The sequence below is a fragment of the Necator americanus genome, chromosome III (genome assembly GCF_031761385.1).
Source record: "Necator americanus strain Aroian chromosome III, whole genome shotgun sequence".
NCBI lineage: Eukaryota > Metazoa > Nematoda > Chromadorea > Rhabditida > Ancylostomatidae > Necator > Necator americanus.
Window position 1 is genome coordinate 37,566,491 of NC_087373.1, and position 12,454 is coordinate 37,578,944.

Below are 12,454 nucleotides of genomic sequence, written 5' to 3' on the forward strand. Positions count from 1 at the left end.
TTACGAGGAAACATCCTATCTCTAATCTCGCGCCAGTGGAACGCTCTGCCCTACGGAGACACGCGAACTCTCAACACGTGGCAAGATGAAGGTCACAATCAGCGATAACGGAGGAGAGTTTGTGGTCATATCATGTGAAGTAGACATGGTCTTCACTCGAAAACACCTGAATGGCACTCCACCATTCTTCGTCACATGAACAGTTCATAAAACAAATTTGCCATCTCAGCACAGTTTGGGTCGAGACAGCAAAATCTACGTGGTTACATAAAACAGTGATCAAGGCTGAAATACGAACTTCCTACTTGCCTGGTTCTATACGCTTAAAAAAACACACAAACTCTTTTCCTCCGCTGTTTTCTCAGAAGACCCAAAAGGATTCAAAGTACGTCCTAAGCAATCTAGGTAGCCCCACTGATAAAATATCTTGGCTTTTTAACGTTAGACCTGCACCTTTGCTCAAGTATGTTCCCGCGTATCTATCTAACACCTCCATGTTTCTAGAGCAATTTCGAACAGCGCTCTAATGCATGCTGTTCGAAACATTTGTATGTTTTTTGAGCTACTTGTAGAACACCGAGACACTCTAGACTTGTACGAGTTTTCCATAAGACAAATTATGACGCTCCTGAACGAATGCTTAAAGTGCTTCATTTTTCGTTGTTCGGGACATTATTACAGACAGGCCCGAAGTTTGGCCATGGGACAAAGACTAGTTCCCACACTAGCGTTTGCATTCATGTCCAAAGTAGAACTACCCACTCTGGAACGAAAAGCTTTCCTGAACTGCCGCTATATTGATTGTTGCATCATATGTCCTAATCAAGACGAGATGGACATATGTTCCGATCTTCCAAGCCACCAGTCCCTTTACATATGCTTCACGAGAGAGAAACCCAAAAAAAACTGCCGGTCCTTACTTAATGTAGAAATACACTGCTCCAACGGTGATTAGAAGACCCAGTGGTTTCGAAAACCTAGCAATAAAAACATTTTAGTTCATTGTCTTTCCGCTCACCCTTGGAAAACTAAGAAATCCGTGGTTAAAGACATGTTTAGGACAGCCGTGAGGGGGACATCAGTTGTCCACGAGCGAATCGATGCGATCAACCTAGCGCTTTGGTATCGCGAATTCTAACGGTTACACTGGTAAAGTAGCGCGTAGGCCAGATCTTGGTGCGCAGCGAGAATATGCCACAGTGGTTGAGTCGAATAAGATCAACTTCTGCTTGCCCTTCATAACCGACGACTTGAGCAAAGCTATACGGGCTAGTCTGGTGAAATGCGGTCTCGAGGACCAAGTGAGAATTGTGGAAATACCTCCAACAAATCTCAAAAAACAATTATTTTGAAATAGAATCGCTTATGTATTACTCCAGACTGTGTAATATGCCCATTCGGGAAGGAAGGAGACTGCATGGTCTCTGGTGTAGTATATAATTTCGTGCAAAACATGTGGAGTCCAATACATCGGCGAAACAGGGCGACCGTATCTGTGTATTAAAGAAAAATTTAAGTGGGATGGAATTATCGAATGCAGCAGCCCTTCTCGGAGCAGACAATGTCATGGAAATTCTCCTTTTCGCATTGCTGCAACGATACTGCCGTACAATCCAAAATTTTAGCCCGCAGAACTTTAGAGGTGCTTTGGGATAGGTGCGACCTGCTGCGCGGTGTGTGCGGCCGGCCGCACAGAGTGTGCGCGATGTACGCACTGCCTTACCCTAAGATGAACGCATCGCGTACGTCTTCATCTTCAGATCAGGTTGCAATCGACGAGGCGGTCGGCGTTGTCGAGCTGGTCTAGTCGTTGTCGGCAGCACGATAGTTGCTGCTCTATCCTTGACATTGTCATTGACGTCGGCGATCGTCCTTGCCATACCATGGTACCGTCGGTCTTTCTGGTTGAACGACATCTTGGAAGCTTCAGTCCTCTCGCAGCTAACTCTCCGATGTTTTTCTGCACGCATCTGGTTAGCGTGTCTTTTGAACAAATCATCCTCTTCCGTTAGCACGTCGTACAAGGCTCGTCCATAGCGATTCTTCACACGAGCAGAGATCCGTTTCTCATGTCCTTACCGCCCGGGACAGTGGACGGTGCTCCATGATGACGATTGAACTGTTCTTCAATTTCCACATTGTTCCTTCTTCTTTAGCTGCTTCCTTCAGCAGCGTCAACGACGTCCTCAACTGGCGCCCTAGGAACACCTCCGCTGGAGAAAGATGTCCTGGCGTTGATGCACATGGTGTTCTTCTATAGCACTGCAAAAATTCCGCATGTTTCTCCGACGCCCTTCCCTCCTTAATCTTCTGAAGGGTTCTTTTCAAGGTATCCACAAAGCGTTCTACTTGACCGTTTGACTGTGGATGGAACGGCGGTGAGCGAACGTACTCAATTCCTTGCATGTCGCAGAATTCCTAGAACTCCTTCGCTGTAAACTGCGTACCGTTGTCTGACACGATCACCCTGGGATTTTCGAATCGTGCGAACAGCATTCTGAGTTCTCTCAACGTTGCAGTGGTTGACGACGACGACATCTCAAAGACTTCTGGCCACTTCGAATACGCATCAACTACCACAAGGTACATCCTACCATTCAGTGGTCCCACATAGTCGATATGAATTCTGTCCCACGGTTTCTTCTCAGTGGTCCAAGAATTGAAAACTGTCTTTTTTGGCATCTTCGCAGCTTCGTGACAGTTACGACAGTGGCGTACAGCTTCTTCAATGTCCCTGTTGATGATCGTCCAGTACACATATCCTCGGGCGAGCATCTTCATTCTTGCTATTCCTGGATGTCCTTCATGCAGTTGCTTCAAAACTGCTTCTTGAAGTGAGGCTGGCACGACGATTCTGTGGCCAAAATACAGGCATCCGCACTGACAATTTGTGGCTCAGAGCCTTCTAGCTGTTGATTTGTTCTTTAGGCTTGCTTGGCCATGTTCCTGTCTCCAGCATCCATATGACCTGCGATACCCTTTCATCCTTCCTTGATTCTTCTTGAATAGTTTTCCTGGTCACAGGCAGGCTTTCACAGCAGCACTCTGAACAGCAAAAATATCCTGTTCAATTTTGGCTATCACAATATCTTCTGTTTGAGCCGGTCTTGGAGGGATCAGGCGTGACAAGACGTCAGCTTGTCCAAACTCTGTCGTCTTCTGATATTCGATATCAAAGTCATACCCGAGAAGTATCAACTTTCAACGTTGCAGTTTTTCATTTTTTCTTTGGTCCGAAAATGTGTAGCAACGGCTTATGATCCGTGAGGAGCTTGAATCGACGTCCATATATGTAACGGTGGAACTTCCGAACAGCGAATATCAAGGCGAGTCTCTCTTTCTCGATCTGACCGTAGTTCCTTTCTACAGCGGTGAGACTTCGGCTTGACTTTTCTTCTTGACTACAACGATAGGCGTGGCCCACTCTGAATGCTCTACTGAGGATATTATGTGTTCGACCCTCAGCCGATCAACATCAGCATCCAAATCCGGCACGGAGGCATAGGGCACTGGTCGCTTCTTCTTGAAAACAGGTACTACGTTGTCCCTCAACAACAACTTTGCCTTAGTCTTGACGCATCTGCCAAGTCCGCACTTGAACACTTCTGCGTATTGCTTCTTCAAGTCTACGATGATTTCCTCTCGGTTTGCTTCTTCTTTAGTCATTCGGCAGTGGTATTTGTCTTTCAACTCCTTGTACGCTGGAATTTGAATACACCGCTCCAGTCCTAGCAGATTCGTGCCTTCGGTAACGTAACAAGTTCCATTACCTAGGATGTTCTTCCCTGTTGTCCGGTCTCCGACAAAGAAGTCTGTGGAGAATCTTCCATCAATCTTCATCGGTGATCCATCTGCCGTTTTGACTGGCATGCTACAGGGTTCCAAGGGTGGAGATCCGAGCTTTTTCCACGTTCGACTGGATACCAACGTGATATCTGCGCCTGTGTCGAGCTGGAAGCGTAGAGAATGATATTGACATCGAGGTAGGTTCGAGCATTCTCAGCGGCGAAGGTGACAACGTTCTTACATTGGCTTTTCTTGCGACGGTTGGATCGTCTTCTTGGTTTCTGTCGCATCTTCTGTCCAGTGCTGGAGGAGAGAAGCGGACATGTGCTTCTGTAGTGCGGTCCTCCACAATTGAAGCACTTCACATTCTTTTTCTGCACGACATGGATATCATGACTTCCTTCCATGTCTGTGTTGTCCATCTTCAATGCGGTGAAGTTCTCACAATCAGCAACGAGGTCTTCTATCGTCAACGGCGCATCTTCTGTGTGCGTATCCAGTCGACGGAGCATTCTCAGACGAACTTCACGAAGTGACGGAAGTCCTGCTACGAACTGTAGCGTCTTCAGTGCTGTGTAGTCCAGCTCCTTCAGTCGTCTTCGTCCATCCGCTTGATCATGTTAGCGTAGTCGCGGAATGGTACACAACTGGCCGTCAGCTCCTGAGACACTCGTACCGTCATCGAATCAGCGTCTTCCTTGACGCGAAAAGCTTCTCCAGATTCGCGACCGTCGTCTCAAAATCGATCTTGTGCGGTTGTTTCTGTAGTATGTCATTAGCATATTTGCGATATGCATCCTCGTCCAGCTTCATGAGGATCGAATTGCACTTCTTGCTATCCAGCAAGACCGAATCTCTGATGACCGGTCCGTACCTCTTGTACCAATAGGCGAAAGTGTGACCCACCTCTTCGTCGGACACGAACATTTGCACATCCTCACTCAGCTGGTCGTATTGATCCTTGCTGACCTCCTGGACGGTGGTTCTCTGCGTGGGTGCCAAGGCGGTGAGCAGCGTTTTCATTTCCTCATGTTGAATACGCATTTGTTCAAAAATGGCTGCAAGAAAGTTTTCAAGTTGTGACTCCGAAGCCTTACCTTCGGCTCCTCGCGGTATCTCTGGATCCTCGATCGGCTGCTGTTCGGTCTTCTTTCTTCTGAATCCTCGATCGGCTGCTGTTCGGTCTTCTTTCTTCTGAATCCTCGATCGGCTGCTGTTCGGTCTTCTTTCTTCTGAATCCTCGATCGGCTGCTGTTCGGTCTTCTTTCTTCTGAATCCTCGATCGGCTGCTGTTCGGTCTTCTTTCTTCTGAATCCTCGATCGGCTGCTGTTCGGTCTTCTTTCTTCTGAATCCTCGATCGGCTGCTGTTCGGTCTTCTTTCTTCTGAATCCTCGATCGGCTGCTGTTCGGTCTTCTTTCTTCTGAATCCTCGATCGGCCGCTGCTCGGCCTTCTTTCTTTTGAATCATTGATCGGCCGCTGCTCGGCCTTCTTTCTTTTGAATCATTGATCGGCCGCTGCTCGGCCTTCTTTCTTTTGAATCATTGATCGGCCGCTGCTCGGCCTTCTTTCTTTTGAATCATTGATCGGCCGCTGCTCGGCCTTCTTTCTTTTGAATCATTGATCGGCCGCTGCTCGGCCTTCTTTCTTTTGAATCATTGATCGGGCGCTGCTCGGCCTTCCTTCTTTTGAATCATTGATCGGCCGCTGCTCGGCCTTCCTTCTTTTGAATCATTGATCGGCCGCTGCTCGGCCTTCTTTCTTCTGAATCATTGATTGCCACTTGTTGTTTCCTTGCTCGAGCTGTGAAGATGGTTTATGGCCCGGGTACTTACCCGAAACTAAACCAAAATCGGGCAACTGTGCCAAACATTGCTACGTAGATTGAACTGGTGAATAAGAACCTCTTAACACACGGAAATAACATACAATGGCAATAACACAAGATATACAACTACATGACTAACATAGTTAACATCTCCACGGCTCCAACACAAAATGTTCAAAAATAAACAGAAAGGACAAGTGTATAACCGTGACCAACGAGTTGGCTCTGTATCAAGACCTTTGCGGGTTTTCATTGTTTGCTTCTGCTTCACGGTCGGTTGGGTTTGGTTTTTGTTTCCGGTTGTAGTATCCAGGGTATGATGACTTGCTCTAGATAAGGCATTTGAAAGAATATATTGCGAAACTCGAAACGAAAACGCTGAAAATCCTCGGACCTCCAAACACAAGCAGATATGCCTTTTGTCCTGCTCAGCTCCTCGTTCAATCACATACTGGTTTCCTTTGTGAGAGATCAACGACAACAACGGGTCGGATTACCGTATCAAATGTATATAAAGGAGTTCACATAGCTGAGCTTCTCATTTCTATATGTAAATTCGATGAGCGAGGAGGAGGAAGATGATCTCGGGATAAAACCGGTCAGTCCCGTAATTATATCAGGAGGAGTGTATTTCGTATCTAATACATAAGAAAGATATTGTTTAGGGGACTGTTATCGATTCCAGCAAAGCGAACTACGTTGTAATTAAGTTACTCGGAGAAGGTGGATTTGGTGCTGTCTACAAGTTAGTTGTTGCTCATCGCTAGAGCTGATATTCTTTTGCGGCGCTAGCACTTTTTTCTACTCAGTCGACCATGAAACTATATCGATTGAGAGTGTGCGTACGGCTTAGAAAATGAGCTGCGGGGAGGTCATATCGAGGACGCACGGCTAAATATAAGTTCCAGCGAATCATGTATGATTCGAAAAGTCTTTGAATAAATTTGAACCGTGGCTGACCTTGGTTGGATTTGTTATTTCAAGCGCGCATGTAACATTGTTCTCATTTGTTATTTACAAGTCTGAACCTCGACTTTAGATTTTCTGTGGTGTTCACCTCGCTACCTTTTACTGATCAACGAAGATCAATATTAGTGCCCTATTTTGTAAAATTTTGTAGCTTCAACTCAGCTTCAAACACTCCTTCCATATAAGCAATATAATGTCCACACAATTTGAGAGCATTGCTCGGAATATGGATTTTCATCCTGTTTCCCCAGAGTTACCAAAGGTTTTTTCATACATACATACATACATGCGGGGACTAACCGCGTTATTATATATCATGATCATAATTTTTTTGGGGCGGCGATTTAAAATATTACTAAACCCAGAGTTCATGATCAAACGGATCCAAAAAAAATCTACGCCATGAAAGTAGAAAAGAAGCTTGAGACCAGGCGGCATTCAAAATTGAAAATGGAGGTGAGTAAAAAATGGTGACTTTTACACTCATCTAACTCTTGTCAAAATTTTTCAGATCGCGATTCTTAAACTCGTCTCTGCCGAACGGAAACAATCACATTTCACCGCCATTATTGATCGTGGGAAAAAAGAAACTTATTTTTTTCTGGTTATGGAGTTAGTTGGGAAAAGTTTGTCAGATCTCAAGTCAAAACGTCCCTTGAAGGTGTTTTCCGGAAAAAAATTGCGCAAGGAGAAAGATGAAGTTTTAAAAAGATGACATAAAAAGATAAAATCAGCAGGTATTCTCTCCATCGACTGGTATGGGCGTTGGTATCCAGTGTTTAGAAGCGTGTGAAGATTTGCATAAATATGGATTCATACATCGAGATTTAAAACCTGCTAACTATGCATGTGGTTTAGGAAAGAGGCAAAGAGTGGTTTGTTATCATGTTTCTTGCTTTTAACATACATTTGCGATCCAAGGACTGAATAATTTTCTTTTACAGATTTACATACTTGATTTTGGAATCGCACGGAAGATTCTAAACGAGAAAGGAGAATTGAAAACGCCAAGACAAACAGTTCGATTCAAGGTTCATGCTAAGCTAAATAAACAACAATGCTTTGAAACTCTAAAACTTACAGTAGGCGACGGTATCCCTATGAATTGAAGTCTGAATCAGCTATAAATAAAGTGGTGATTTCTCGAATAAGGTTTTGTCAGCACCTATCTTGGTTACAGCTCAAGCAAATCATGAAAAAATAAGACTTTATCAGCAATACACTCCCACGTAACGCAAAGCGTGATCTTCATTTTATTGAGATGAGCAACAGGAAGCGGTGATCACACCATTTAGAGTAGATATAGCCGGCGAAGGTTCTTTCATAACTGCATGCGCAACGCGTTCATTCGGATTAACATATTCGCGTTCATTCTTGTTAACATAATTGGTCATATTTATGATTTAAAAAGAATCGAGTAATATTATTTCCTAATTGTTATTAGTATAAATATTATCAACTTCAATATTCGAATTACTTAGGGTTTGATGAAATCAAAGGTGTCTTCTCAAAACATCACTCTTCACTAAGGTGCAAAATGATAACTGTTTTTGCCGTAAGGCAGAAAAAGGTCAACTTGGCTTTCTTGAAGGGTACCATCCGTTTTGCGTCCATCGCTTGTCATAAAAATACCGAAATGGGAGCTAAGGATGATTGCGAGTCTTGGTTTTATCTGCTTTTAGATATAGCAGTACCAAAAGGTATTTAATATTTTATACCTTTATTTGGGTGCGTGTAAAGAGGGTCCCGGCGGAATTTCGAGCATGCCCCAGTCATGCCTCGTCAGAGCAATTAGCGATGGTGCGTGTCCTAAAAAGATTCACTATCGTTAGCACCTAAATAGCTGACTCTGCACTATCCACTAAATTGTTTTGGAGAATCAGACACTTTCACTGCAATTCTGTGACGTTAGGTGATCTCAATTTAGTAATCGTACCAGAAGCAAGAGAAATCCTCACGTGAAATATGAGATAAGGATTTGTCTAATATCTTCAAATTAAGTGCATAAAAACTTCCTTTAGAACGGAACATTCCAGGTTTCAAAAGTAACGGTAATGAAAATTATCATTATCCTGTAACTCCCAAGCTTTTTTGTAGTCTAATTTATTTCTGAACAGAGGGACCTTCTATATCTCTTCTGTATCTGACTTCTTGGAACTTACAGGAAAAAAAGAGTTCAAATTTCGTAAGATTTCTAGACTTTCTGAAGGTGATATAAAGACAAACTCACTCCCTTTCTTTATTAGAACACCATTCAAAATCCGATGTACTCCTATCTAACACTATTATCCCTTGACTTATTCAGTAATTTCGACAGTTCATACCACTCTTCTTTGCATATTTTCTTGTAACTCCGCAGTTTTCTGCGTCTCTGTGACTAGAAGAACATCTAAGACGGTTGTCTGCGTCTTCGTGAACGACTGGAGCGTGACCTCTTTGAAGTATGCTCGCGTATCCGCCGGCATATCCACTGGGCACGTTATTTCTCGGAGGCATTCGCGGAGAATCCGCCGAGACCCTCTTTACCGTTCCCCTTTTATTTCTTTATTGACGTTTTGTCTAAATGATGTAGGAAAATGGGAATATAAGTACGAAACATGAAGTAATTATTTCATAGGAATTATATGGAGATCGATAAGTGACAAGAACGAAGTACTCAAAGTTAAGGAGCAGCTACGGAATGAAAAACGGGTGAGTCAGGGATATTTGTAGAGGGAGACATTATATTACATAAAGATGTTCCAGGATAGTGCGTTTTCTTCCATGAAATGCAAAGAAGAGCTCATTAAAGTGCTTACTTATATCGACAGTCTTAAATATTTTGATCATGTTGACTATGAGTTTATATACAAAATGTTGACACAGGTAATTCGGGGAACACATAAGCGGTCGTCGCTGGAAATGTTCGGCCGGGCTGACGTGACGCATCCGCCCGCGGCGATCGCACTAGTGCTCCATTCGCTAGGCGTATCACGTAGCCTGTTATCTGCGCTTGAAATCGATGAGAGTGTCAGCGCACCTGCAACGTTGCGCGGACTTGTCACGTTTGCCCTGCTGAGCCGTTTTGGTACCCAGTGTAATGACTACGGTTTTTTCGTATTCTCATGACTACTACAAAGAGAGTGATGCTTAAGGGAAGGACGTTAGCGCATGCGCAGAAATCGTTCAGTGGTTTTTTTTCTACGACACGGGCAAAAGCCCCCGCTGTACTCTTAACATTTACATTGTTCAGGCCGCAAAAACAGAAGGTGGAGATATTAACGATCCTTATGATTGGGAACGATCATCAGCAACGTCAACTGCTGGAACAACTGCAAAATCGAAGTCTTTGCTAGCATCGCACTGACAATTATTATTTTCGGTAGAAAATCTTAAATCTAATGTTCTATTCGTTTGGGACAAATATTTTCTTGTGCTCTTATAATTACTTGCATCACATATCTTTTTCCTTCTGGAGATGATGATCATGTAGTTGTGTGGAATTTAAGCTGTATTGTTGTCCATGATAACTATTAAGTTAAATGTGATTATTCTGTATGTTTTTGTGAGGTTTTTTTTTTAAATTCATTTATGTACTTTCACAAAACTAGCCTAGAGGCGGCGTATCACGATTCTCACGTGGTGTGGTACACACAACAAAAGCGTAGGACTGCAGAACCCAGTGTGGCTTTCCTCATCTACACTAATCGCCGCGTGGGAACCGCTTTAGTTCTTACGAGGTGCATTAGAACGCGCTTCCATGTGCACGTTTCGTTCTTCTGAGCAGCCTTTTCATCGGTTTGAGTAATAGGCTTAATTGATCTTTAACCCTCCACACATGGATGCGGCGCGTGCACAACGGTGGGAGGGGGGGGGGATTGCAACTGAGATCGTCGTTAAGAAAAGGATGCCCTCCACCCAGTCTTTACGATGATTAGTGAAATATGAGCAGAACCACGCTAGATCCGGAAACCCACAACTTCATCTCCACCTTCTCCCGCAGTTTCCCTCGCCAGGTCGGATTTGTGGTGTGCTGCTAATGAACATTGGTCTGGATTTTTTCTCCGAACCCCGAACTCCGATTCTCTAGTTTCTTGTCCCGAGCGAGGTATGTGGAACTTAGATGCATTATCAATTTTGAAAGGAGTAAAAATACTTGATGTCGATGAATACCTCTTGATTCCAACTCGAAAGCATTTGATGTTTGTGGTGCGTGTCTTATGAAATGATTTGCGCTAACATTTATGTTTGTCTATATTTCAAGTCAGTGTACTCATTCTATTAAACGAAGTTGGTGCTGTTGAAAAGTTCGACTTTCAATGAATCTCGGCACAATAATCGATACGACATTCAACTATGCCGAGATTCATTGAAAGTCGAGCTTTTCAACTGCTTCGCGATGTGCCAACTGAATATTATCGACTTGTGAAGGAGGCACTGTCGCTGTGACAGAAGATCGTAGCTGCTGGACAGTCAATCCACCTTCTCAACCGCTTTCTGCATCATAGTGCTAATCCCAACTTTAGTGGGCAGAAACGACTACGCAATCTGTGCGAGCTACCAGAGAACAGCCACCAAGTACGAGCAATTCAATAACAACTCCTACCCATTGTATTGAAGAAGAAGCGAGACGAAATGTACGCAATGGTAAGGAAATATACGTCGAAGGAGAACTATTGTGCTCAATACTTGGAAGATCGTCTCTGGAAAAGAACAGTGGGTCGGTAGATTTCGATTTCCGATTTTATTCGATCTAACCTCAAGATAATTCTACAGAAAAAATTCGATTGCCTTTTGAGTAGATCACGAAGCGACAGTCCACGACTAAATGCTATGAACCTTCCCGGGAGGAGTGAACGCGACGCGGTTTGTAACGAGAATGTGCTATCAAATGTTTCTCGAGTGACCGTGTTAGGAGGATTTAGACTTTCTGAGGTTGGTTTTGGAATAGGGTCCTAGATTTTCTCCATCGCAGCCCATTTCAACCCCATTTTGCGCAAGATCACTTGTACCCTACATGAGGTTCAAGATAGGGTCCGCAGAAAAGCCAACTTTAGCAACAGGGAAAGAGACCAACGATCACTCAGAGAGAGTCTCCCGATACCTTTCCCGTGTGTGTTCCTAAAACAACAAGACGCTAACCCAGGTGTAGATGCGAAATTCCGGCTCTTTGCAAACGATGTATATAAAATGGTAGCTCGATTTCATGAGAACAGAACTAAGTCTAACATTTCTCTTGCACAAAAGCAAGGTGTTAGGGAAGTTTGAGAGTTAATTATTTCTAAACAGTTAAGGTTATTCACAAGTGATAAAAGTGGAGAGTTTGGTCATTCCACACCAACTGGATATTGCAATAGCAGAAAGACACTTGCAAGAAGCCTCACTACATCGTTTATCCTCCGTTAGCAAATTCATGAAAATGAAACGTCAGTTAGATCAGAACCGTTTGTACGATACCATCTGTACAGCACCGAACTGTATTATTTGTCCCAGAGGTAGACCAGGAGGCTGCTTGAGGTCCGGGGTAATCTACCTGATTTCCTGCACGAACTGTGGCGGTCGTACCGTTTCACCGACGAGTATGTCGGTGAAACGGTACGACCGCTAAATGTCCGCATCAAAGAGCACGTAAACGGCAAGAATAGATTACGAAAATGGACATCTTCAGGTGTACATAGAACACAAAAACACGGCGGAGCTAATTTTGAAATTAGGCTCCAAATATTAGCCCACGAATCTAAGACGTTAACCCAATCCAAAAACGCTAAAATGAACCGCTTGGGCGAATTTCTGTCGATAACACTCGTGATCGACCAGTCAGCGGTCCATGCTAGGCCTCTCCGATCTAAGGTGAGCATTCATTCAGTGAAGTCGCTAAATTGGTGATTGAAA

At 43.8% G+C, this 12,454-nt stretch overlaps 5 protein-coding genes across 8 annotated transcripts; 1 reads left to right on the top strand and 4 right to left on the bottom strand.

Annotated features, from left to right (window-relative positions):
- Positions 1 to 1,724: 1,724 nt before the first annotated feature.
- On the bottom strand, positions 1,725 to 2,406 carry RB195_012208 (uncharacterized protein; the record flags this gene model as incomplete). 2 transcript variants are annotated; one of them, XM_064193966.1, is made up of 2 exons in its annotated part: positions 1,725 to 2,042; positions 2,080 to 2,406. In XM_064193966.1, the coding sequence occupies 2 exons, from the start codon at positions 2,404 to 2,406 to the stop codon at positions 1,725 to 1,727; spliced, it is 645 nt and encodes a 214-aa protein (XP_064051548.1). The 2 variants fall into 2 exon arrangements, with proteins under 2 accessions (XP_064051548.1, XP_064051549.1); XM_064193965.1 differs by lacking the exon at positions 2,080 to 2,406 and having other exon boundaries at positions 1,725 to 1,970.
- Positions 2,407 to 2,418: 12 nt separating this feature from the next.
- On the bottom strand, positions 2,419 to 2,781 carry RB195_012209 (uncharacterized protein; the record flags this gene model as incomplete). Its single annotated transcript, XM_064193967.1, has 1 exon — positions 2,419 to 2,781. One exon carries the CDS (start codon positions 2,779 to 2,781, stop codon positions 2,419 to 2,421), a length of 363 nt encoding a protein of 120 aa, XP_064051550.1.
- Positions 2,782 to 3,363: 582 nt separating this feature from the next.
- Positions 3,364 to 4,298, bottom strand: RB195_012210 (uncharacterized protein; the record flags this gene model as incomplete). 2 transcript variants are annotated; one of them, XM_064193968.1, is made up of 2 exons in its annotated part: positions 3,364 to 3,941; positions 4,028 to 4,298. In XM_064193968.1, the coding sequence occupies 2 exons, from the start codon at positions 4,296 to 4,298 to the stop codon at positions 3,364 to 3,366; spliced, it is 849 nt and encodes a 282-aa protein (XP_064051551.1). The 2 variants fall into 2 exon arrangements, with proteins under 2 accessions (XP_064051551.1, XP_064051552.1); XM_064193969.1 differs by having other exon boundaries at positions 3,364 to 3,871; positions 3,925 to 4,298.
- Positions 4,299 to 4,464: 166 nt separating this feature from the next.
- Positions 4,465 to 5,659, bottom strand: RB195_012211 (uncharacterized protein; the record flags this gene model as incomplete). Of its 2 annotated transcripts, none has more annotated exons than XM_064193970.1 (2): positions 4,465 to 5,170; positions 5,622 to 5,659. In XM_064193970.1, the coding sequence occupies 2 exons, from the start codon at positions 5,657 to 5,659 to the stop codon at positions 4,465 to 4,467; spliced, it is 744 nt and encodes a 247-aa protein (XP_064051553.1). The 2 variants fall into 2 exon arrangements, with proteins under 2 accessions (XP_064051553.1, XP_064051554.1); XM_064193971.1 differs by having other exon boundaries at positions 4,465 to 5,281.
- Positions 5,660 to 6,173: 514 nt separating this feature from the next.
- Positions 6,174 to 9,929, top strand: RB195_012212 (uncharacterized protein; the record flags this gene model as incomplete). Its single annotated transcript, XM_064193972.1, has 10 exons — positions 6,174 to 6,212; positions 6,280 to 6,359; positions 6,949 to 7,039; positions 7,095 to 7,244; positions 7,321 to 7,458; positions 7,528 to 7,614; positions 8,175 to 8,283; positions 9,201 to 9,274; positions 9,329 to 9,448; positions 9,816 to 9,929. 10 exons carry the CDS (start codon positions 6,174 to 6,176, stop codon positions 9,927 to 9,929), a joined length of 1,002 nt encoding a protein of 333 aa, XP_064051555.1.
- Between the last annotated feature and the right edge of the window lie 2,525 nt (positions 9,930 to 12,454).